Below are 25,380 nucleotides of genomic sequence, written 5' to 3'. Positions count from 1 at the left end.
TAGTGTATAGTGTAGTGTGTAGTGTATAGTGTAGTGTATAGTGCAGTGTATAGTGCAGTGTGTAGTGTAGTGTATAGTGTAGTGTATAGTGTAGTGTATAGTGTAGTGTATAGTGTAGTGTATAGTGTAGTGTATAGTGTAGTGTATAGTGTAGTGTATAGTGTAGTGTATAGTGTAGTGTATAGTGTAGTGTATAGTATAGTGTATAGTGTAGTGTATAGTGTAGTGTATAGTGTAGTGTATAGTGTAGTGTATAGTGTAGTGTATAGTGTAGTGTGTAGTGTAGTGTATAGTGTAGTGTATAGTGTAGTGTATAGTGTAGTGTGTAGTGTAGTGTATAGTGTAGTGTGTAGTGTAGTGTGTAGTGTAGTGTATAGTGTAGTGTATAGTGTAGTGTATAGTGTAGTGTATAGTATAGTGTATAGTGTAGTGTATAGTGTAGTGTATAGTATAGTGTATAGTGTAGTGTATAGTGTAGTGTATAGTGTAGTGTATAGTGTAGTGTATAGTGTAGTGTATAGTGTAGTGTATAGTGTAGTGTGTAGTGTAGTGTATAGTGTAGTGTATAGTGTAGTGTATAGTGTAGTGTATAGTGTATAGTATAGTGTAGTGTATAGTGTAGTGTATAGTGTAGTGTATAGTGTAGTGTGTAGTGTAGTGTATAGTGTAGTGTATAGTGTAGTGTATAGTGTAGTGTATAGTGTAGTGTATAGTGTAGTGTATAGTGTATAGTAGTGTATAGTGTAGTGTATAGTGTAGTGTATAGTGTAGTGTATAGTGTAGTGTATAGTGTAGTGTATAGTATAGTGTATAGTGCAGTGTATAGTGTAGTGTATAGTGTAGTGTATAGTGTAGTGTGTAGTGTAGTGTATAGTGTAGTGTATAGTGTAGTGTATAGTGTGTAGTGTAGTGTATAGTGTAGTGTATAGTGTAGTGTATAGTATAGTGTATAGTGTAGTGTATAGTGTAGTGTATAGTGTAGTGTATAGTGTAGTGTATAGTGTAGTGTGTAGTGTAGTGTATAGTGTAGTGTATAGTGTAGTGTATAGTGTAGTGTGTAGTGTAGTGTATAGTGTAGTGTGTAGTGTAGTGTGTAGTGTAGTGTATAGTGTAGTGTATAGTGTAGTGTATAGTGTAGTGTATAGTGTAGTGTATAGTGTAGTGTATAGTATAGTGTATAGTGTAGTGTATAGTGTAGTGTAGTGTGTAGTGTATAGTGTAGTGTATAGTGTAGTGTATAGTGTAGTGTAGTGTATAGTGTAGTGTATAGTGTAGTGTGTAGTGTAGTGTGTAGTGTAGTGTGTAGTGTATAGTGTAGTGTATAGTGTAGTGTATAGTGTATAGTGTAGTGTATAGTGTAGTGTGTAGTGTAGTGTATAGTGTAGTGTATAGTGTAGTGTATAGTGTAGTGTATAGTGTATAGTGTAGTGTATAGTGTAGTGTATAGTGTAGTGTATAGTGTATAGTAGTGTATAGTGTAGTGTATAGTGTAGTGTATAGTGTAGTGTATAGTGTAGTGTATAGTGTAGTGTATAGTGTATAGTGTAGTGTATAGTGTGTAGTGTAGTGTATAGTGTAGTGTATAGTGTAGTGTATAGTGTAGTGTATAGTGTAGTGTATAGTGTGTAGTGTAGTGTATAGTGTAGTGTATAGTGTAGTGTATAGTGTAGTGTATAGTGTAGTGTATAGTGTAGTGTATAGTGTAGTGTATAGTGTAGTGTATAGTATAGTGTATAGTGTAGTGTATAGTGCAGTGTATAGTGTAGTGTAGTGTATAGTGTAGTGTATAGTGTAGTGTATAGTGTAGTGTATAGTGTAGTGTATAGTGTAGTGTAGTGGTGTAGTGTATAGTGTAGTGTGTAGTGTAGTGTATAGTATAGTGTATAGTGTAGTGTATAGTGCAGTGTATAGTGCAGTGTATAGTGTAGTGTATAGTGTAGTGTATAGTGTAGTGTATAGTGTAGTGTATAGTGTAGTGTATAGTGTAGTGTATAGTGTATAGTGTAGTGTGTAGTGTATAGTGTAGTGTATAGTGCAGTGTATAGTGCAGTGTGTAGTGTAGTGTATAGTGTAGTGTATAGTGTAGTGTATAGTGTAGTGTATAGTGTAGTGTATAGTGTAGTGTATAGTGTAGTGTATAGTGTAGTGTATAGTGTAGTGTATAGTGTAGTGTATAGTGTAGTGTATAGTGTAGTGTATAGTGTAGTGTATAGTGTAGTGTATAGTGTAGTGTATAGTGTAGTGTGTAGTGTAGTGTGTAGTGTAGTGTATAGTGTAGTGTATAGTGTAGTGTGTAGTGTAGTGTGTAGTGTAGTGTGTAGTGTAGTGTGTAGTGTAGTGTGTAGTGTAGTGTATAGTGTAGTGTATAGTGTAGTGTATAGTGTAGTGTATAGTGTAGTGTATAGTGTAGTGTATAGTGTAGTGTATAGTGTAGTGTATAGTGTAGTGTATAGTGTAGTGTATAGTGTAGTGTATAGTGTAGTGTATAGTGTATAGTATAGTGTAGTGTATAGTGTAGTGTATAGTGTAGTGTATAGTGTATAGTATAGTGTAGTGTATAGTGTAGTGTATAGTGTAGTGTATAGTGTAGTGTATAGTAGCTCACGGCCAACACCACCAGTGACAATTATCCTAACCGGTCCTGGGCCTCCCCTAGGTCGACTCAGCCTCAATTGAGTACCTAGTGGCGATGCGTTGTCAACATCGCCACTGGGGAGACAAAGGCGGCCGGGCGTGGTGCTGGCCACAGTGCCGGCAGCCTTCATAGGTGCTACTCGCTAACAGCACTTGCCCCAGCAGTCTGTTGAGGCTACACGGGGGATCTTTGTCTGTGTCTGTGTGTGAGGATGTGTGTGAGTGCACGTGTGGCATGTCCAAGAAGTTGGTATGTGCAACAGAGCACAGGTGTTGACGTGTAGGGGTGAGTGTGTGCGTGTGTGTGCGTGCGTGTGTGTGTGTGTGCGTGTGTGTGCGTGCGTGTGTGTGTGTGTGTGCGTGTGTGTGTGTGCGTGTGCGTGTGTGGCGTGTGTGCGTGTGCGTGTGTGGCGTGTGTGCGTGTGTGTGGCTGGCGTGTGTGTGTGTGTGTTCGAGTGTGTGGCTGGCGTGTATGTGTGTGTGTGTGCGTGTGTGGCGTGTGTGTGTGCGTGTGTGTGGCTGGCGTGTATGTGTGTGTGCGTGTGTGTGCGTGTGTGTGCGTGTGTGTGTGCGTGTGTGTGTGCGTGTGTGTGCGTGTGTGGCGTGTGTGTGTGCGTGTGTGTGGCTGGCGTGTATGTGTGTGTGCGTGTGTGTGCGTGTGTGTGCGTGTGTGTGTGCGTGTGTGTGTGCGTGTGTGTGCATGCGTGTGTGGCTGGCGTGCGTGTGTGTGTGTGTGCGTGTGTGTGGCTGGCGTGTGTGTGTGTGCGTGTGTGTGTGTGCGTGTGTGGCGTGCGTGTGTGTGCGTGTGTGTGTGTGCGTGTGCGTGGCTGGCGTGTGTGTGTGCGTGTGTGTGTGTGTGAGTATGTGTGTGCGTGTGTATGTAAGTTTGTGTGTGTGTCTGTATGTAAGTGTGTGTGTCTGTATGTAAGTGTGTGTGTGTGTGTATGTAAGTGTGTGTGTGTGTGTCTGTATGTAAGTTTGCGTGTGTGTGTGTATGTAAGTGTGTGTGTGTGTGTATGTAAGTGTGTGTGTCTGTATGTAAGTGTGTGTGTGTATGTAAGTTTGTGTGTGTGTCTGTATGTAAGTGTGTGTGTCTGTATGTAAGTGTGTGTGTGTGTGTCTGTATGTAACTTTGTGTGTGTGTATGTAAGTGTGTGTGTGTGTATGTAAGTTTACGTGTGTAAGTATGTTAATGTGCGTGTATGAAAGTGTATATATGTGTGTGTGTGTGTCTGTATGTAAGTGTGTGTGTGTGTCTGTATGTAAGTTTGTGTGTGTCTGTATGTAAGTTTGTGTGTGTCTGTATGTATGTCAATGTGTGTCTGTATGCAAGTTGATGCGTGTGTGTGTGTCTGTGGGGAGGGAGCGGTGGGTGTAGTGGTTAGCGCCACGCTGCGCTACAAACCCGGCGACCCGAGTTCGATTCCCGCTCTCGGCCACCAACACGCTATTATCCAAACCGGTCCTGGGCCTCCCCTAGGTCGACTCAGCCTCAAATGAGTACCTAGTGGCGATGTGTTGTCAGCATCGCCACTGGGGAGACAAAGGCGGCCGGGCGTGGTGCTGGCCACCCCACCCCCTCGTGTGCCACAGTGCCGGCAGCCTTCATAGGTGCCACTCGCTAACAGCACTTGCCCCTCGAGTCTGTTAAGGCTACACGGGGGATCTTTGTCTTTTGCCTTTGTGCGTGTACAGTGCCCCACGTGTGAGTGTGTGAGGGAGCGCTCACACTCAGCGTGACTTTCAGTTGACTTTCTGTGCCATTGTTTGACACAGGAATGGAATGCGTGTGGGTGAGTGTGTGGGTGAGTGTGCGTGGGTGAGTGTGCGTGGGTGAGTGTGTGCTTGTGGGTGAGTGTGTGTGTGCGTGGGTGAGTGCGTGGGTGAGTGTGTGCTTGTGGGTGAGTGTGTGTGTGAGTGTGTGCTTGTGGGTGAGTGTGTGTGTGAGCGTGTGGGTGAGTGTGTGCTTGTGGGTGAGTGTGTGGGTGAGTGGGTGAGTGCGTGGGTGAGTGTGTGCGTGTGGGTGAGTGTGTGTGTGAGTGTGTGCTTGTGGGTTAGTGTGTGTGTGAGTGTGTGGGTGAGTGTGTGGGTGAGCGTGTGGGTGAGTGTGTGGGTGAGCGTGTGCGTGGGTGAGTGTGTGGGTGAGTGTGTGCTTGTGGGTGAGTGTGTGCGTGTGGGTGAGTGCGTGTGTGAGTGTGCGTGGGTGAGTGTGTGGGTGAGTGTGTGGGTGAGTGTGCGTGGGTGAGTGTGCGTGGGTGAGTGTGTGCTTGTGGGTGAGTGTGTGTGTGCGTGGGTGAGTGCGTGGGTGAGTGTGTGCTTGTGGGTGAGTGTGTGTGTGAGTGGGTGAGTGCGTGGGTGAGTGTGTGCGTGTGGGTGAGTGTGTGTGTGAGTGTGTGCTTGTGGGTGAGTGTGTGTGTGAGTGGGTGAGTGCGTGGGTGAGTGTGTGCGTGTGGGTGAGTGTGTGTGTGAGTGTGTGCTTGTGGGTGAGTGTGTGTGTGAGTGTGTGCGTGTGTGGGTGAGTGTGTGTGTGAGTGTGTGCGTGTGGGTGAGTGTGTGTGTGAGTGTGTGCGTGTGGGTGAGTGTGTGTGTGAGTGTGTGCGTGTGTGGGTGAGTGTGTGTGTGAGTGTGTGCATGTGGGTGAGTGCGTGGGTGAGTGTGTGCTTGTGGGTGAGTGTGTGTGTGAGTGTGTGCGTGTGTGGGTGAGTGTGTGTGTGAGTGTGTGTGTGAGTGTGTGAGTGTGTGTGTTGGTGAGTGTGCGTGGGTGAGTGCGTGGGTGAGTGTGGGTGAGTGTGTGTGTGAGTGTGTGCGTGTGTGGGTGAGTGTGTGTGTGAGTGTGTGCATGTGGGTGAGTGTGTGTGTGAGTGTGTGCTTGTGGGTGAGTGTGTGTGTGAGTGTGTGCGTGTGTGGGTGAGTGTGTGTGTGAGTGTGTGAGTGTGTGGGTGAGTGTGTGTGTGAGTGTGTGAGTGTGTGGGTGAGTGTGTGGGTGAGTGAGTGCTTGTGGGTGAGTGTGTGTGCTTGTGGGTGAGTGTGTGCGTGAGTGTGTGTGTGAGTGTGCGTGGGTGAGTGTGTGGGTGAGTGTGTGGGTGAGTGTGTGCGTGTGGGTGAGTGTGTGTGTGAGTGTGTGCGTGTGGGTGAGTGTGTGTGTGAGTGTGTGCGTGTGTGGGTGAGTGTGTGTGTGAGTGTGTGCGTGTGTGGGTGAGTGTGTGTGTGAGTGTGTGTGTGAGTGTGCGTGGGTGAGTGTGTGTGTGAGTGTGTGCGTGTGGGTGTGAGTGTGTGTGTGAGTGTGTGCGTGTGGGTGTGAGTGTGTGTGTGAGTGCGTGGGTGAGTGTATGCTTGTGGGTGAGTGTGTGGGTGAGTGTGTGTGTGAGTGTGTGCTTGTGGGTGAGTGTGTGTGTGAGTGTGTGGGTGAGTGTGTGGGTGAGTGTGTGCATGTGGGTGAGTGTGTGTGTGAGTGTGTGCGTGTGTGGGTGAGTGTGTGTGTGAGTGTGTGCTTGTGTGTGAGTGTGTGCGTGTGTGTGTGAGTGTGTGTGTGAGTGTGTGCGTGTGTGGGTGAGTGTGTGCGTGTGTGGGTGAGTGTGTGCGTGTGTGGGTGAGTGTGTGTGTGAGTGTGTGCGTGTGTGGGTGAGTGTGTGGGTGTGTGGGTGAGTGTGTGTGTGAGTGTGTGCGTGTGTGGGTGAGTGTGTGGGTGAGTGTGTGTGTGAGTGTGTGGGTGAGTGTGTGTGTGAGTGTGTGTGTGAGTGTGTGGGTGAGTGTGTGCATGTGGGTGAGTGTGTGTGTGAGTGTGTGCGTGTGTGGGTGAGTGTGTGTGTGAGTGTGTGCTTGTGTGTGAGTGTGTGCGTGTGTGTGTGAGTGTGTGTGTGAGTGTGTGCGTGTGTGGGTGAGTGTGTGCGTGTGTGGGTGAGTGTGTGCGTGTGTGGGTGAGTGTGTGGGTGAGTGTGTGTGTGAGTGTGTGGGTGAGTGTGTGGGTGAGTGTGTGTGTGAGTGTGTGGGTGAGTGTGTGCTTGTGGGTGAGTGTGTGCATGTGGGTGAGTGCGTGGGTGAGTGTGTGCTTGTGGGTGAGTGTGTGTGTGAGTGTGTGCGTGTGTGGGTGAGTGTGTGCGTGTGTGGGTGAGTGTGTGTGTGAGTGTGTGAGTGTGTGGGTGAGTGTGTGTGTTGGTGAGTGTGCGTGGGTGAGTGCGTGGGTGAGTGTGTGTGAGTGTGTGCGTGTGGGTGTGAGTGTGTGTGGGTGAGTGTGTGTGTGAGTGTGTGCGTGTGGGTGTGAGTGTGTGTGGGTGAGTGTGTGTGGGTGAGTGTGTGCGTGTGGGTGTGAGTGTGTGTGTGAGTGTGTGCGTGTGGGTGTGAGTGCGTGGGTGAGTGTGTGCATGTGGGTGAGTGTGTGTGTGAGTGTGTGCGTGTGGGTGAGTGTGTGTGTGAGTGTGTGCTTGTGGGTGAGTGTGTGGGTGAGTGTGTGCATGTGGGTGAGTGTGTGTGTGAGTGTGTGCGTGTGTGTGAGTGCGTGGGTGAGTGTGTGCTTGTGGGTGAGTGTGTGTGTGAGTGTGTGGGTGAGTGTGTGGGTGAGTGTGTGGGTGAGTGTGTGCTTGTGGGTGAGTGCGTGGGTGAGTGTGTGCATGTGGGTGAGTGTGTGTGTGAGTGTGTGCGTGTGGGTGAGTGTGTGTGTGAGTGTGTGCTTGTGGGTGAGTGTGTGTGTGCGTGGGTGAGTGCGTGGGTGAGTGTGCGTGTGCATGTGGGTGAGTGTGTGCTTGTGGGTGAGTGTGTGGGTGAGTGTGTGCGTGTGTGGGTGAGTGTGTGTGTGAGTGTGTGGGTGAGTGTGTGGGTGAGTGTGTGCATGTGGGTGAGTGTGTGTGTGAGTGTGTGAGTGCGTGGGTGAGTGTGTGGGTGAGTGTGCGTGGGTGTGTGTGTGGGTGAGTGTGTGGGTGAGTGTGTGGGTGAGTGTGTGTGTGAGTGTGTGAGTGCGTGGGTGAGTGTGTGGGTGAGTGTGCGTGGGTGTGTGTGTGGGTGAGTGTGTGGGTGAGTGTGTGGGTGAGTGTGTGCGTGTGTGGGTGAGTGTGTGGGTGAGTGTGTGCGTGTGTGGGTGAGTGTGTGGGTGAGTGTGTGAGTGTGTGGGTGAGTGTGTGGGTGAGTGTGTGTGCTTGTGGGTGAGTGTGTGCGTGAGTGTGCGTGGGTGAGTGTGTGTGTGAGTGTGTGCGTGTGTGGGTGAGTGTGTGTGTGAGTGTGTGCGTGTGGGTGAGTGTGTGCGTGTGGGTGAGTGCGTGTGTGAGTGTGCGTGGGTGAGTGTGTGGGTGAGTGTGTGCGTGTGGGTGTGAGTGTGCGTGGGTGAGTGTGTGGGTGAGTGTGTGCGTGTGGGTGTGAGTGTGCGTGGGTGAGTGTGTGTGTGAGTGTGTGCGTGTGTGGGTGAGTGTGTGTGTGAGTGTGTGAGTGTGTGGGTGAGTGTGTGTGTGGGTGAGTGTGTGTGGGTGAGTGTGGGTGAGTGTGTGGGTGAGTGCGTGGGTGAGTGTGTGGGTGAGTGTGTGCGTGTGTGGGTGAGTGTTGTGTGTGTGTGGGTGAGTGTGTGGGTGAGTGTGTGGGTGAGTGTGTGTGTGAGTGTGTGCGTGTGGGTGAGTGTGTGTGTGTGTGTGGGTGAGTGTGTGGGTGAGTGTGTGGGTGAGTGTGTGTGTGAGTGTGTGCGTGTGGGTGAGTGTGTGCTTGTGGGTGAGTGTGTGTGTGCGTGGGTGAGTGCGTGGGTGAGTGTGTGTGTGTGAGTGGGTGAGTGCGTGGGTGAGTGTGTGCTTGTGGGTGAGTGTGTGCGTGTGTGGGTGAGTGTGTGTGTGAGTGTGTGAGTGTGTGGGTGAGTGTGTGGGTGGGTGAGTGTGTGCGTATGGGTGAGTGCGTGGGTGAGTGTGTGCGTGTGTGGGTGAGTGTGTGGGTGAGTGTGTGCGTGTGGGTGAGTGTGTGTGTGTGTGTGTTTGTGCGCGTGTGTGTGTGCGTCTGTGCTTGCGTGTGTGTGTGCGTGTGTGTATGGGTGAGTGTGTGTGTGCATGGGTGAGTGTGTGGGTGAGTGCGTGCGTGTGGGTGAGTGTGTGTGTGAGTGTGTATGTGTGGGTGAATGTGTGTTTGTGCGCGTGTGTGAGCGTGTGTGTGCGTGTGTGAGTGTGTGTGTTTGTGCGCGTGTGTGCGTGCGTCTGTGTGTGTGCGTGCGTGTGTGCGGTGCGTGCGTGTGTGTGTGTGTGTGTGCGTGTGTGTGTGTATGGGTGAGTGTGTGTGAGTGAGTGAGCGCTCACACTCAGCGTGACTTTCAGTTGACTTTCTGTGCCATTGTTTGACACAGGAATGGAATGTGTGTGGGTGAGTGCGTGTGTGAGTGTGTGCGTGTGTGTGTGTGCGTGTGTGTGTGTGCGTGTGTGTGTGCGCGTGTGTGCGTGCGCGTGTGTGTGTGTGCGTGTGCGTGTGCGCGTGTGAGTGTGTGTGTGCGCGTGTGCATGCTTGCACTCAGAAGCCTCTAAACACGGAGATCAAGATGGACAGCGACATGTGTTGGCAGAGTGCGAGCGTGTGTGTGTGTGTCTATGTGTGTGTTGGTGTGTGTGTGTGTCTATGTGTGTGTTGGTGTGTGTTGGTGTGTGTTGGTGTGTGTGTTGGTGTGTGTTGGTGTGTGTGTGTTGGTGTGTGTGTGTGTGGGTGTGTGTATGTTGGTGTGTGTGTTGGTGTGTGTGTTGGTGTGTGTGATGGTGTGTGTTGGTGTGTGTGTGTGTGTTGGTGTGTGTGTGTGTTGGTGTGTGTGTGTGTTGGTGTGTGTTGGTGTGTGTGTGTGTGTTGGTGTGTGTGTGTGTGGGTGTGTGTGTGTTGGTGTGTGTGTTGGTGTGTGTGTGTGGGTGTGTGTTGGTGTGTTGGTGTTGGTGTGTGTGTGAGGGTGTGTGTGTGTTGGTGTGTGTGTCTATGTGTGTGTGTTGGTGTGTGTGTTGGTGTGTGTGTTGGTGTGTGTGTGTGTGGGTGTGTGTGTGAGGGTGTGTGTGGGTATGTGTGTGTTGGTGTGTGTTGGCAGAGTGCGCGTGTGTGTGTGTTGGTGTGTGTGTGCTGGCAGAGTGCGCGTGTGTGTGTGTTGGTGTGTGTGTGTGTGTGTTGGTGTGTGTGTATTGATGTGTGTGGGTGTGTGTGTGTTGGTGTGTGTGTTGGTGTGTGTTGGTGTGTGTGGGTGTGTGTGTGTTGGTGTGTGTTGGGTGTGTGTGTGTTGGTGTGTGTGTCTATGTGTGTGTTGGTGTGTGTGTGTCTATGTGTGTGTTGGTGTGTGTGTGTGTGTGTTGGTGTGTGTGTGTATTGATGTGTGTGGGTGTGTGTGTGTGTTGGTGTGTGTGTTGGTGTGTGTTGGGTGTGTGTGTGTTGGTGTGTGTGTCTATGTGTGTGTTGGTGTGTGTGTGTGTCTGTGTGTGTGTTGGTGTGTGTGTGCAGGTGTGTGTGCAGGTGTGTGTGTTGGTGTGTGTGTTGGTGTGTGGGTGTGTGTTGGTGTGTGTGTGTTGGTGTGTGTGTAGGTGTGTGTGTGTTGGTGTGTGGGTGTGTGTGTGAGGGTGTGTGTGGGTATGTGTGTGTTGGTGTGTGTGTGTGTTGGTGTGTGTGTTAGTGTGTGTGTTGGTGTGTGTGTTAGTGTGTATGTTGGTGTGTGTGTGTGTTGGTGTGTGTGATGGTGTGTGTGTTAGTGTGTGTGTTGGTGTGTGTGTTGGTGTGTTGGTGTGTGTGTGTTGGTGTGTTGGTGTGTGTGTGTTGGTGTGTGTGTTGGTGTGTGTGTGTGTTGGTGTGTGTGTTGATGTGTGTGTTGATGTGTGTGTTGGTGTGTGTGTTGGTGTGTGTGTTGGTGTGTGTGTTGGTGTGTGTGTTGGTGTGTGTGTTGGTGTGTGTGTGTGTTAGTGTGTGTGTTGGTGTGTGTGTGTTGGTGTGTTGGTGTGTGTGTGTTGGTGTGTTGGTGTGTGTGTGTTGATGTGTGTGTTGATGTGTGTGTGTTGGTGTGTGTGTTAGTGTGTGTGTTGGTGTGTGTGTTGGTGTGTGTGTTGGTGTGTGTGTTGGTGTGTGTGTCTATGTGTGTGTTGGTGTGTGTCTATGTGTGTGTTGGTGTGTGTTGGCAGAGTGCGCGTGTGTGTGTTGATGTGTGTGTTGGTGTGTGTGTTGGTGTGTGTGTCTATGTGTGTGTTGGTGTGTGTGTTGGTGTGCGTGTTGGTGTGTGTGTTGGTGTGTGTGTTGGTGTGTGTGTGTTGGTGTGTGTGTCTATGTGTGTGTTAGTGTGTGTTGGTGTGTGTTGGTGTGTGTGTTGGTGTGTGTGTTGGTGTGTGTGTGTTGGTGTGTGTGTAAAACGTGAAGAACCAGCGGCATCTACATCTACAGAACGTGAAGAACCAGTGACATCTACATCTACAGAACATGAAGAACCAGTGGCATCTACATCTGCAGAACGTGAAGAACCAGTGGCATCCACATCTACAGAACATGAAGAACCAGTGGCATCTACATCTACAGAACGTGAAGAACCAGTGGCATCTACATCTGCAGAACGTGAAGAACCAGTGGCATTTACATCTGCAGAACGTGAAGAACCAGTGGCATCTACATCTACAGAACGTGAAGAACCAGTGACATCTACATCTACAGAACGTGAAGAACCAGTGGCATCTACATCTGCAGAACGTGAAGAACCAGTGGCATCTACATCTGCAGAACATGAAGAACCAGTGGCATCTACATCTGTAGAACGTGAAGAACCAGTGGCATCTACATCTGCAGAACGTGAAGAACCAGTGGCATCTACATCTGCAGAACGTGAAGAACCAGTGGCATCTACATCTGCAGAACGTGAAGAACCAGTGGCATCTACATCTACAGAACGTGAAGAACCAGTGGCATCTACATCTGCAGAACATGAAGAACCAGTGGCATCTACATCTGTAGAACGTGAAGAACCAGTGGCATCTACATCTGCAGAACATGAAGAACCAGTGGCATCTACATCTACAGAACGTGAAGAACCAGTGGCATCTACATCTGCAGAACGTGAAGAACCAGTGGCATCTACATCTGCAGAACGTGAAGAACCAGTGGCATCTACATCTGCAGAACGTGAAGAACCAGTGGCATCTACATCTGCAGAACATGAAGAACCAGTGGCATCTACATCTACAGAACGTGAAGAACCAGTGGCATCTACATCTGCAGAACGTGAAGAACCAGTGGCATCTACATCTGCAGAACGTGAAGAACCAGTGGCATCTACATCTACAGAACGTGAAGAACCAGTGGCATCTACATCTACAGAACGTGAAGAACCAGTGGCATTTACATCTGAAGAACGTGAAGAACCAGTGGCATCTACATCTACAGAACGTGAAGAACCAGTGGCATCTACATCTGAAGAACGTGAAGAACCAGTGGCATCTACATCTACAGAACGTGAAGAACCAGTGGCATCTACATCTGAAGAACGTGAAGAACCAGTGGCATCTACATCTGCAGAACGTGAAGAACCAGTGGCATCTACATCTGCAGAACGTGAAGAACCAGTGGCATCTACATCTACAGAACGTGAAGAACCAGTGGCATCTACATCTACAGAACGTGAAGAACCAGTGGCATCTACATCTGCAGAACGTTAAGAACCAGTGGCATCTACATCTGCAGAACGTTAAGAACCAGTGGCATCTACATCTACAGAACGTAAAGAACCAGTGGCATCTACATCTGTAGAACGTGAAGAACCAGTGGCATCTACATCTGCAGAACGTGAAGAACCAGTGGCATCTACATCTACAGAACGTGAAGAACCAGTGGCATCTACATCTACAGAACGTGAAGAACCAGTGGCATCTACATCTGCAGAACATGAAGAACCAGTGGCATCTACATCTACAGAACATGAAGAACCAGTGGCATCTACATCTACAGAACGTGAAGAACCAGTGGCATCTACATCTGCAGAACGTGAAGAACCAGTGGCATCTACATCTGCAGAACATGAAGAACCAGTGGCATCTACATCTGCAGAACATGAAGAACCAGTGGCATCTACATCTGCAGAACGTGAAGAACCAGTGGCATCTACATCTACAGAACGTGAAGAACCAGTGGCATCTACATCTGCAGAACGTGAAGAACCAGTGGCATCTACATCGGCAGAACGTGAAGAACCAGTGGCATCTACATCTGCAGAACGTGAAGAACCAGTGGCATCTACATCTGCAGAACGTGAAGAACCAGTGGCATCTACATCTGCAGAACGTGAAGAACCAGTGGCATCTACATCGGCAGAACGTGAAGAACCAGTGGCATCTACATCGGCAGAACGTGAAGAACCAGTGGCATCTACATCTACAGAACGTGAAGAACCAGTGGCATCTACATCTACAGAACGTGAAGAACCAGTGGCATCTACATCTGCAGAACGTGAAGAACCAGTGGCATCTACATCTGCAGAACGTGAAGAACCAGTGGCATCTACATCTACAGAACGTGAAGAACCAGTGGCATCTACATCTGCAGAACGTGAAGAACCAGTGGCATCTACATCTGTAGAACGTGAAGAACCAGTGGCATCTACATCTGCAGAACGTGAAGAACCAGTGGCATCTACATCTGCAGAACGTGAAGAACCAGTGGCATCTACATCTACAGAACGTGAAGAACCAGTGGCATCTACATCTGCAGAACGTGAAGAACCAGTGGCATCTACATCTGCAGAACGTGAAGAACCAGTGGCATCTACATCTGCAGAACGTGAAGAACCAGTGGCATCTACATCTACAGAACGTGAAGAACCAGTGGCATCTACATCTGCAGAACGTGAAGAACCAGTGGCATCTACATCGGCAGAACGTGAAGAACCAGTGGCATCTACATCGGCAGAACGTGAAGAACCAGTGGCATCTACATCTACAGAACGTGAAGAACCAGTGGCATCTACATCTACAGAACGTGAAGAACCAGTGGCATCTACATCTGCAGAACGTGAAGAACCAGTGGCATCTACATCTGCAGAACGTGAAGAACCAGTGGCATCTACATCTACAGAACGTGAAGAACCAGTGGCATCTACATCTACAGAACGTGAAGAACCAGTGGCATCTACATCTGCAGAACGTGAAGAACCAGTGGCATCTACATCTGTAGAACGTGAAGAACCAGTGGCATCTACATCTGCAGAACGTGAAGAACCAGTGGCATCTACATCGGCAGAACGTGAAGAACCAGTGGCATCTACATCGGCAGAACGTGAAGAACCAGTGGCATCTACATCTACAGAACGTGAAGAACCAGTGGCATCTACATCTACAGAACGTGAAGAACCAGTGGCATCTACATCTGCAGAACGTGAAGAACCAGTGGCATCTACATCTGCAGAACGTGAAGAACCAGTGGCATCTACATCTGCAGAACGTGAAGAACCAGTGGCATCTACATCTGCAGAACGTGAAGAACCAGTGGCATCTACATCTACAGAACGTGAAGAACCAGTGGCATCTACATCTACAGAACGTGAAGAACCAGTGGCATCTACATCTGCAGAACGTGAAGAACTAGTGGCATCTACATCTGTAGAACGTGAAGAACCAGTGGCATCTACATCTGTAGAACGTGAAGAACCAGTGGCATCTAAATCTGCAGAACTGTTAAATCCATCCCCCGTGTTTAGTGTGCGCGCCGTACAACACGTTTATCATCGGCACGAGTGAAATCGACTCATGAACACCGAACCCGACTCATTCGTAATTAGAGAAGTCCCCGCACATACAAACCACGGAGGAGGAGAGTGAGGGGAGGTGGGGGGGGGGGGAGGGAGGTGGGAGAGGGAGGAGGGGGAGGGAGAGGGAGGAGAGGGAGGAGGGGGAGGTGGGGAGGGGAGGGAGGGTGAGGGAGGGAGGGAGGGAGGGAGGGAGGGAGGGAGGAGAGTGAGGGGAGGTGGGGAGGGAGGAGAGGAAGGAAGGAGGGATGAAAGGGAGGGGAGGGACGGATGGGAGGGAGGGAGGAGAGAGGGAGGAGAGGGAGGACGGGAGGGTGGGGAGGGAGGGAGGAGAGGGGAGGGACGGATGGGAGGGAGGTGAGAAGGATGAGAGTGAGGAGGGAGGGAGGGAGGGATGGGAGGAGAGTGAGGGGAGGGAGGGGAGGGAGGAGAGGGAGGGGAGGGAGTGAGGGAGGGAGTGAGGGGAGGAGAGTGAGTGAGGAGAGTGATGGAGGGAGTGGTGGGTGTGCGCTCACGTCTGGGTAGTCCTTGACGGGCACGAACAGCTTCTCCTGCAGCTGCAGGGGACTCCCCTTGGGCTCGGGCAGCAGCAGCACGCGGGGGCGGCCCAGGCCACCGCCGTTCAGCGAGTCGCCGTACATGTCGGCCCTCACCCTCGTGATCTCTGCACGCACACACGCACGCACAGATACACACGCACGCAGACACACGCGCACGCACGCACACACGCACGCACAGACACACGCGCACGCACGCACAGACACACAGATACACGCGCACAGACACACAGATACACGCGCACGCACGCACAGACACACGCACGCACAGACACACACACAGACACACGCACGCACAGACACACAGATACACGCACGGACACACACAGACACACGCACAGACACACGCACAGACACACACACAGACACACGCACAGACACACACACAGACACACGCACAGACACACACACAGACACACGCACAGACACACGCACAGACACACGCACAGACACACGCACAGACACACGCACAGACACACGCACAGACACACGCACAGACACACGCACAGACACACGCACAGACACACGCACAGACACACAGACACACCCACGCACACACGCACAGACACACGCACATACACGCAGAGAGACAAAGAGGTTAATACACAAACAAGACGCACACACTATGAGATCTCTTTTACCAGTGGCAAAATATAGTAGTAGGTTTTTACCCTTTTAAATTGTTACAAAACTGACACCTTTATACAAGGCATCATGTTTGCAATAACCACAACACAAGCAGTCAAAAATGCAAAAACACTTGTGTTGTGGTGTGGACCAATCAACTTCAAGGACAGTGCATATTTTTATCATTATCAGAGTTGCTTCTTTTTGTTTGCATTTTGACTGCTTGTGTTGTGGTTATTGCAAACATGATGCCTTGTACAAAGGTGTCAGTTTTGTACCAGTTGAAAGGGTAAAAAACCTATCACTATAAGACGCACACAGACAACAACAACAACAACCGCCATTCGCCACGAAGTGGCGGTGACGTCACCACGACGCTTGTGCCAGGCCATGTGCACCATGAGGCTGCCACGTGAAGTGTGGAACGCCCGCTGGCAGGAGGTCACAGGGCAGACCCAGCAGGTGCCACGGGTCGACTGACCAAGATGACCGAGATGACTGGCTGATGCGCCACCTGTGCCCCCTACTGTACCAACTTGCTGTGCTTTAGCCACCCGGCGCTCCGCTCGTTGTTGTGAGCGTCGCTCCTCCGCCCTCCGTTGCACCCCAAGGTGTACAGGGAATGGCTCCGACTCCCGGCCACGTAGTTTTACCCGGGGCCCGCTCACCATCATGAAGGTCCTCAATGATCGTGAGCAGAGGGTCAGGGACTCCGAAAGCACGAAGAACAACCCAGAGCCCAGGCCTACTGATGGTGTCATAGGCCTTTACCAGGTCAATAAAGCAGAGATGTAGGTCTTGTTGGAATTCCCTACACCTCTGCTGGAGCAGACGGACAGAAAATATGGCATCTGTGCAGGACCGCCCTTTCCTGAAACCGCATTGGGGCTCCGCAAGCCTCTCCTCAGCATGCCTGGCAAGGCGATGTTGAATAATCCTTGCCAGGACCACACACTACACACAACAACAACCACATCCACACACAACAACAACCACAACCACACACTACACCATCATGAAGGTCCTCAATGATCGTGAGCAGAGGGTCAGGGGCTCCGAAAGCACGAAGAACAACCCAGAGCCCAGGCCTACTGATGGTGTCATAGGCCTTGACCAGGTCAATAAAGCAGAGATGTAGGTCTTGTTGGAATTCCCTACACCTCTGCTGTAGCAGACGGACAGAAAATATGGCATCTGTGCAGGACCGCCCTTTCCTGAAACCGCACTGGGGCTCCGCAAGCCTCTCACTCACTCACACTCACTCACACTCACTCACTCACACTCACTCACTCACACACTCACAGTCTCACAAAGACAAAGATCCCCCGTATAGCCTTAACAGACTGTAACGGCAAGTGCTGTTAGCGAGCACCTATGAAGGCCGGCACTGTGGCACACGAGGGGGTGGGGGGTGGCCAGCACCACGCCCGGCCGCCTTTGTCTCCCCAGTGGCGATGTTTACACACCGCACCAGGTACTCGTTTGAGGCTGAGTCGACCTAGGGGAGGCCCAGGAACCGGTTCAGATAATCGTCACTGGTGTTGGCTGTGAGCGGGAATCGAACCCGGGTTGCCAAGTGTGTAGCGCAGCGCGCTAACCACTACACCCACCACTCCCCACGACACACATACAGTCACACACACAGTCTCACACACACACTCACAGTGTCACACACAGACAGTCACACACACACAGTCTCACACTCACACACACACAGTCTCACACACACTCACTCACACACTCACTCACACACACACAGCCACACACACAGTCTCACACACACACACACACAGTCTCACACACGCTCACTCCCACAGTCACACACTCAGTCTCACACACACTCACAGCCTCACACACACTCACAGCCTCACACACACTCACACACACACACACTCACGCAGTCACATACACAGTCTCACACTCACACACTCACACACAGTCTCACACACACAGTCACATACACACAGTCACACACTCACAGTCTCACACTCACAGTCTCACACTCACAGTCTCACACTCACTCACACACACAGTCACACACACACACTCACTCCCACAGTCACACACTCACAGTCTCACACACACTCACACACACACAGTCTCACACTCACACACAGTCACACTCACACAGTCACATACACACAGTCACACACTCACACTCTCACACACACACACACAGTCACACACACACACACAGACACACACACAGTCACACACTCAGTCTCACACACACAGTCACACACTCTCACACACACAGTCTCACACTCACACACACAGACTCACACACACACAGTCACACACTCACACAGTCACACACTCACACACACACACAGTCACACACACAGACACACACACAGTCACACACTCACACACACAGTCACACACTCACACACACACACACACAGTCACACACACACACACAGACACACACACAGTCACACACAGTCACACTCACACAGTCACATACACACAGTCACACACTCACACTCTCACACACACACACAGTCACACACACACACACAGACACACACAGACACACACACAGTCACACACACACACACAGTCACACACACACACAGTCACACACTCACACACACACAGTCACACCGTCTTCACTGTGTGTCATGCGCTGCCCGTGGGAGTGGTCGCTGAGACACGGAGCCATTCATAGCGGACACGGAGAGAATAAACACCCAGTTGTGGACATCAGCACCGCTCACACTCACACAGACGCACACTGACACACACACAGACACACACATATACGTAAAGACACACAGACTCACACATACGTAGACACACACACACAGACGTAGAGACACACACACACACAGACACACACTCATACACACGTAGAGACACACACACAGACGCACACACACACAGACACACACTGACACACACTCACACACACGTAGAGACACACACACACAGACGCACACACACACACACGTAGAGACACACAGACGCACACACACACACGTACAGACACAAACGCACACACGTAGAGACACACACACACAGGAAAACACTGACACACACTCACACACACGTAGAGACACACACACGCAGACGCACACACACACACGTAGAGACACACACACGCAGACGCACACACACACACGTAGAGACACACAGACGCACACACACACACGTACAGACACACACACACAAACACACACACTCACACACACGTAGAGACACAGACACACAGACGCACACACATACACACGTAGACACACACAGACGCACACACACACACGTACAGACACACACACACAAACACACACACTCACACACACGTAGAGACACACACACACAGACGCACACACACAGACGCACACACACACACACACGTAGAGACACACAGACGCACACACACGTACAGACACACACACACAAACACACACACTCACACATACGTAGAGACAACAACAACCGCCATTCGCCACTAAGTGGCGGTGACGTCACCACGACGCTTGTGCCAGGCCATGTGCACCTTGAGGCCACGTGAAGTGTCGAACGCCCGCTGGCAGGAGGTCACGGGGCAGACCCAGGTGCCACGGGTCGACTGACCGAGATGACCGAGATGACTGGCTGATGCACCACCTGTGCCCCCTACTGTACCAACTTGCTGTGCTTTAGCCACCCGTCGCTCCGCTCGTTGTTGTGAGCGTCGCTCCTCCGCCCTCCGTTGTTGTTGGAGGGCGACTGCCTCCAACTGCCCAGTAGCGTCCTTCACGAGCCTCCTCCACAGAGGCCGATCTTGACACCGCTGGTACCAGTCATCGGCAAGTCCACTCAGCTCCACGTCCTCCTGTACCACATCACTCCATCTCTTCTCTAGCCCGTGCTGCGCCCGTTTAGCCCCCTCGATCCGGCCGAACAAAAGCTGTTTAGGCATGCGGTGGCTGGGCATGCGGGCTACATGACCCAGCCAACGCAGCCTTGCCTGCCGGAGGAGCTCACTGATGGGACTTTGCCCAGATCTTTCAAGGACTTGTGAGCTCCTCACACAATCCAGCCTGGTTAAACCCAGGATGGATCGTAGGCAGGCCAGCCTAAATGTTTCCAACCGGCGAAGATGCTCCACTAGGGGGGTCCACGTTTCGCAAGCGTAGAGAAGGGAGGGAATGACCGTGGCCGAGAAGACCTGAAGCTTCGTGCGGAGCGACAGACCAGGTAGCTTCCACACAGCGTTACGCAACCGATGAAAAGATATTGCCGCTCGACTGATTCGGAGTGAGACCTCTGCTGATAAACTGGAGCCGGTCATAAGCACACTGCCCAGGTATGGGAAACTCTCCACTCTCTCCACAACTGCCCCATCACCAATTGGGAGTTGTGGGGGTGGAGTGTCCGATGGTACAAAATACCCAGGCAGGTGCTTAGTTTTGGTGGGGCTGATGGTAAGGCCCCACCTCTTAGTGGCACGCTCCAGTCTCAGCAGCAGCGTCTCCAACTCCTCTTCTGAATGAGCAGCTATTACCAAATCATCGGCATACATAACGTGGTTGACCAATAGGGAGCCATCCCTTGATCGCACCCGGGCGTCGATCAGCCTCCCATTATATCTGTACCAAATGGAAATTCCCCCGGTACAGCTATTGAAGGCTTCACGAACTACGCAGTCGAAATAGATGTTAAATAATGTGGGAGCCAGAGGACATCCCTGTCGCACCCCAAGGTGTACAGGGAAAGGCTCCGACTCCCGGCCACGTAGTTTTACCCGGGCCCGCTCACCATCATGAAGGTCCTTAATGATCGTGAGCAGAGGGTCAGGGACTCCGAAAGCACGAAGAACAACCCAGAGCCCAGTCCTACTGATGGTATCATAGGCCTTGACCAGGTCAATAAAGCAGAGATGTAGGTCTTTTTGGAATTCCCTACACCTCTGCTGAAGCAGACGGACAGAAAATATGGCATCTGTGCAGGACCGCCCTTTCCTGAAACCACATTGGGGCTCCGCAAGCCTCTCCTCAGCATGCCTAGCAAGGCGATGTTGAATAATCCTTGCCAGGACCTTACCCGGCACACTGAGGAGTGAGATGCCCCTGTAGTTGTTACAGTCGGTACGGTCCCCCTTCTTAAAGAGGGGGACCACCAGGGCATCCTTCCAGTCCTGCGGAACCCGTCCAGTGGTCCAGACTGTTGTTATGATGTCATATAGGGCAGTCTGTGCACAAACGCCACCCTCCCTCAGCATTTCGCCTGGGAGATCATCTCTGCCCGGTGCCTTCCCTGGTCTCAGACTCCGGATCGCCCTCAGTACCTCCTCAACAGCCGGTACCTCAGCCAGCCACTCACAGGGGGTGACCTCTTCCAATATTTGAGGCACCGCAGCCTCAGCAGGGTTATCCCCACTTTGTGCCATGATGTTTTCCTGGCTGAGAGATTTTCCCTCCCCCAGGACCTCACAGAAATGCTCAGCAAATCTGCAAACCTGTTCCTGGGGGTCGGAGATTGGATCACCGTTTTTTCCTCTAATGATGGTAATAGGTGTGGCGCTGCAGGTTACTTTTTTGATGGAGTTAAATAGTGATTTGTGATCGCGGGCCACTGAGGCAGACTCCATCTCCTCAGCAACCCGCGACCACCACCCATCCTTACAGCGCCTCACGGCTCTCCGAACCTCCGAGCGAAGACTGCGGTAAACCTCCTCATTCTCTGACGTGGGATGCTGTAGGCGATGAGAGTGGGCCTGTCGCTTTTTCTCAATTAACCTGAACACCTCCTCCGTCAGCCAGGGTTCCCGGGGAGGTCTGGACCGCGTACCCAAAGCAGCCATTGCAGCTGCATGAGTCACAGTCTTAAACCTCGCCCATTTACCCTCGACATCAGGTGGAGTGGGGGACGATGCCAACCCCAGCTGCAAGCGATGATGAAATTCTCGCTTGCAACTTTCATCAGCTAACTTAGACCAGGCCACTTTTGGTTGGAATGGGATCCTGGGTGTACACCCACCACCGGAGTGGAAGAATGGCAGGCGCATCTTACAGATGACTAGTCGATGGTCAGAGGGCAGATCAGCTCCACGGTAGGTCCTGGTGTCAAGGACATGGGCTCGCATCCGCTGGTCCGTCACTACGTAGTCCAGCAGATGTTCTTGCTTGGACCCGGCATGCATCCATGATGTTGTGTGGATGCGCCGATGCCGGAAGAGCGTGTTGGTAATTACAAGCCCATGGGCTGCACAAAAATCTAGCAGCCTCCTACCGTTATTATTGAGCTGATCTGGCCCATGCCTTCCAATCACTCCAGACCAGGTGCCAGTATCATGACCAACTCGGGCATTGAAGTCACCCAACAAGATGACTCTGTCCCGAGTGGCCACTTTAGCCAGCACCTGTGACAGGAGGTCATAGAAAGCGTCCGACTCATCGGCTTTGCCTGCATCCCTCCACAGATGTTCGTCTTCGGTGGGGGCATAAGTAACCACGACCACCACTCCTCGCCTCTGGTTGATGGGAAGGCGAGCCCAAAGTATCCTGGGGCTTACAGCTTCCCACACCTCACCGCCACGCTCCCACGCCCCCTTCATTCTTTTGTTCAGAAGAAGAGCCACACCCTGTTGTTTGGCAGTCTCCTGCCCCGAGTAGAGGACTGTCCACCCCTCATGGTGGCAGGAGCCAGAACCGGTCCACCGGACCTCCTGAATGCCACAGAGATCCAGGCGGTACCGGTCCAGCTCCCGACAGAGGAGTGGCAGCCTCTCCTCCGCAGTGAGCGTTCGAACATTCCACGTGGCCATCCGCAATGGTTTTTCGTTGTTTCTGGAGGAGCCCCGAGGGTTAAAATTCAATCTCCTGGCTCCGCCAAATGGGGTTTGGCCAGGAGACGTCATAAAAGCCTGACCCCCCGGGGCCTCCGGCACAAGCTTATTAATTACAGGTTTATGTTTACTTCGTAGTTTAGTGGTGGTTAATTGAAGGTGGAGGGGTTACCAGCCCCTCGCACCCGTCCAGAGCCCCCGTTTAGCCACTGTGGTGGTCACAGACGCCATGAGGGGAGAGGCCAATGGGCATTGGCCCTCCCCCCACAGCACTGCCCACGACAATGTTGCCCGTCCGGCACCGCGAGGAGGTAGGAGGTACGTAGAGACACACTCACACACACAGACACACACTCACACATATACGTAAAGATACACACAGACACACACTCACACATACGTAGAGACACACAGACGCAGACACACACTCACACATACTTAGAGACACACAACAACAACCGCCATTCGCCACTAAGTGGCGGTGACGTCACCACGACGCTTGTGCCAGGCCATGTGCACCCTGAGGTCACGTGAAGTGTCGAACGCCCGCTGGCAGGAGGTCACGGGGCAGACCCAGCAGGTGCCACGGGTCGACTGACCGAGATGACCGAGATGACTGGCTGATGCACCACCTGTGCCCCCTACTGTACCAACTTGCTGTGCTTTAGCCACCCGGCGCTCCGCTCGTTGTTGTGAGCGTCGCTCCTCCGCCCTCCGTTGTTGTTGGAGGGCGACTGCCTCCAACTACCCAGTAGCGTCCTTCACGAGCCTCCTCCACTGAGGCCGATCTTGACACCGCTGGTACCAGTCATCGGCAAGTCCACTCAGCTCCACGTCCTCCTGCACCACATCACTCCATCTCTTCTCTAGCCCGTACCGCGCTCGTTTAGCCCCCTCGATCCGGCCGAACAAAAGCTGTTTAGGCATGCGGTGGCTGGGCATGCGGGCTACATGACCCAGCCAACGCAGCCTTGCCTGCCGGAGGAGCTCACTGATGGGACTTTGCCCAGATCTTTCAAGGACTTGTGAGCTCCTCACACAATCCAGCCTGCAGGTTAAACCCGGGATGGATCGTAGGCAGGCCAGCCTAAATGTTTCTAACCGGCGAAGATGTTTCATTAGGGGGGGGGTCCACGTTTCGCAAGCGTAGAGAAGGGAGGGAATGACTGTGGCTGAGAAGACCTGAAGCTTCGTGTGGAGCAACAGACCAGGTAGCTTCCACACAGCGTTATGCAACCGATGAAAAAATGTCACTTGACTGATTCGGAGTGTGATCTCTGCTGTCAAACTGGAGCCGGTCATGAGCACACTGCCCAGGTATGAGAAACTCTCCACTCTCTCCACAACTGCCCCATCACCAATTGGGAGTTGTGGGGGTGGAGTGTCCGATGGTACAAAATACCCAGGCAGGTGCTTCGTTTTGGTGGGGCTGATGGTAAGGCCCCACCTCTTAGTGGCACGCTCCAGTCTCAGCAGCAGCGTCTCCAACTCCTCTTCCGAATGAGCAGCTATTACCAGATCGTCGGCATACATAACGTGGTTGACCAATAGGGAGCCATCCCTTGACCGTACCCGGGCATCGATCAGCCTCCCATTGTATCTGTACCAGATGGAAATTCCCCCGGTACAGCTATCGAAGGCTTCACGAACTACGTGGTAGAAAAATATGTTAAATAATGTGGGAGCCAGAGGACATCCCTGTCGCACCCCAATGTGTACAGGGAAAGGCTCCGACTCCCGGCCACGTAGTTTTACCCGGGCCCGCTCACCATCATGAAGGTCCTTAATGATCGTGAGCAGAAGGTCAGGGAAAAATAACCCAGAGCCCAGGCCTACTGATGGTATCATAGGCCTTGACCAGGTCAATAAAGCAGAGATGTAGGTCTTGTTGGAATTCCCTACACCTCTGCTGTAGCAGACGGACAGAAAATATGGCATCTGTGCAGGACCGCCCTTTCCTGAAACCACATTGGGGCTCCGCAAGCCTCTCCTCAGCGTGCCTAGCAAGGCGATGTTGAATAATCCTTGCCAGGACCTTTCCCGGCACACTGAGGAGTGAGATGCCCCTGTAGTTGTTACAGTCTGTGCGGTCCCCCTTCTTAAAGAGGGGGACCACCAGGGCATCCTTCCAATCCTGCGGAACCCGTCCAGTGGTCCAGACTGTTGATAGGTGGCAGGAGCCAGAGCCGGTCCACCGGACCTCCTGAATGCCACAGAGATCCAGGCGGTACCGGTCCAGCTCCCGACAGAGGAGTGGCAGCCTCTCCTCTGAGCACACTCACACAATGACCAGTACACCGGACCTCCTGAATGCCACAGAGATCCAGGCGGTACCGGTCCAGCTCCCGACAGAGGAGTGGCAGCCTCTCCTCTGAGCACACTCACACAATGACCAGTACACCGGATCCTCCTGAATGCCACAGAGATCCAGGCGGTACCGGTCCAGCTCCCGACAGAGGAGTGGCAGCCTCTCCTCTGAGCACACACACACAATGACCAGTACACCGGACCTCCTGAATGCCACAGAGATCCAGGCGGTACCGGTCCAGCTCCCGACAGAGGAGTGGCAGCCTCTCCTCTGAGCACACACACACACAATGACCAGTCCACCGGACCTCCTGAATGCCACAGAGATCCAGGCGGTACCGGTCCAGCTCCCGACAGAGGAGTGGCAGCCTCTCCTCCGCAGTGAGCGTTCCAACATTCCACGTGGCCACACGAAGTGGTTTTTCGTTGTTTCTGGAGGAGCCCCGAGGGTGAAGATTCAATCTCCTGGCTCCGCCAAATGGGGTTTTGGCCAGGAGACGTCATAGACGCCTGTCCCCCCGGGGCCTCCGGCAACAAGCTAATTAATTCGATGTTTTAGATGTGGTTTTGTGGTAATTTATTGAAGGTTGAGGGGTTATCAGCCCCTCGCACCCATCCAGAGCCCCCGTTTGGCCGCTGTGGTGGTCACAGACGCCATGAAGGGAGAGGCCAAAAATCTAAATTGACCCTCCGGCCACGGCACTGCCCACCACAGCGTTGTACGTCCGGCACCATGGGGAGGTAGGGGGGGTTGTTTTAGCCGGACCACACAAACAAAGAACCCCCGTGTAGCC

General features: G+C 52.0%; 1 protein-coding gene across 1 annotated transcript in view; it reads right to left on the bottom strand.

The window, feature by feature from the left end:
* The window catches only part of LOC144949947 (KH domain-containing RNA-binding protein QKI-like), a gene marked incomplete at its 3' end in the record, with an annotated part of 76,315 nt that overhangs the window by 22,144 nt on the left and 28,791 nt on the right, over positions 1-25,380 (bottom strand). Inside the window, exon 2 of the mRNA XM_078879936.1 lies at positions 14,839-14,987. Within this exon, the coding sequence (XP_078736062.1) occupies positions 14,839-14,987 (149 nt within the window). The remainder of the gene's footprint in view (positions 1-14,838; positions 14,988-25,380) is intronic.

This window comes from Lampetra fluviatilis, chromosome 55, assembly GCF_964198595.1.
Source record: "Lampetra fluviatilis chromosome 55, kcLamFluv1.1, whole genome shotgun sequence".
In the NCBI taxonomy this organism is placed as follows: domain Eukaryota; kingdom Metazoa; phylum Chordata; class Hyperoartia; order Petromyzontiformes; family Petromyzontidae; genus Lampetra; species Lampetra fluviatilis.
This window is presented reverse-complemented; position numbering and strand designations above follow the sequence as displayed.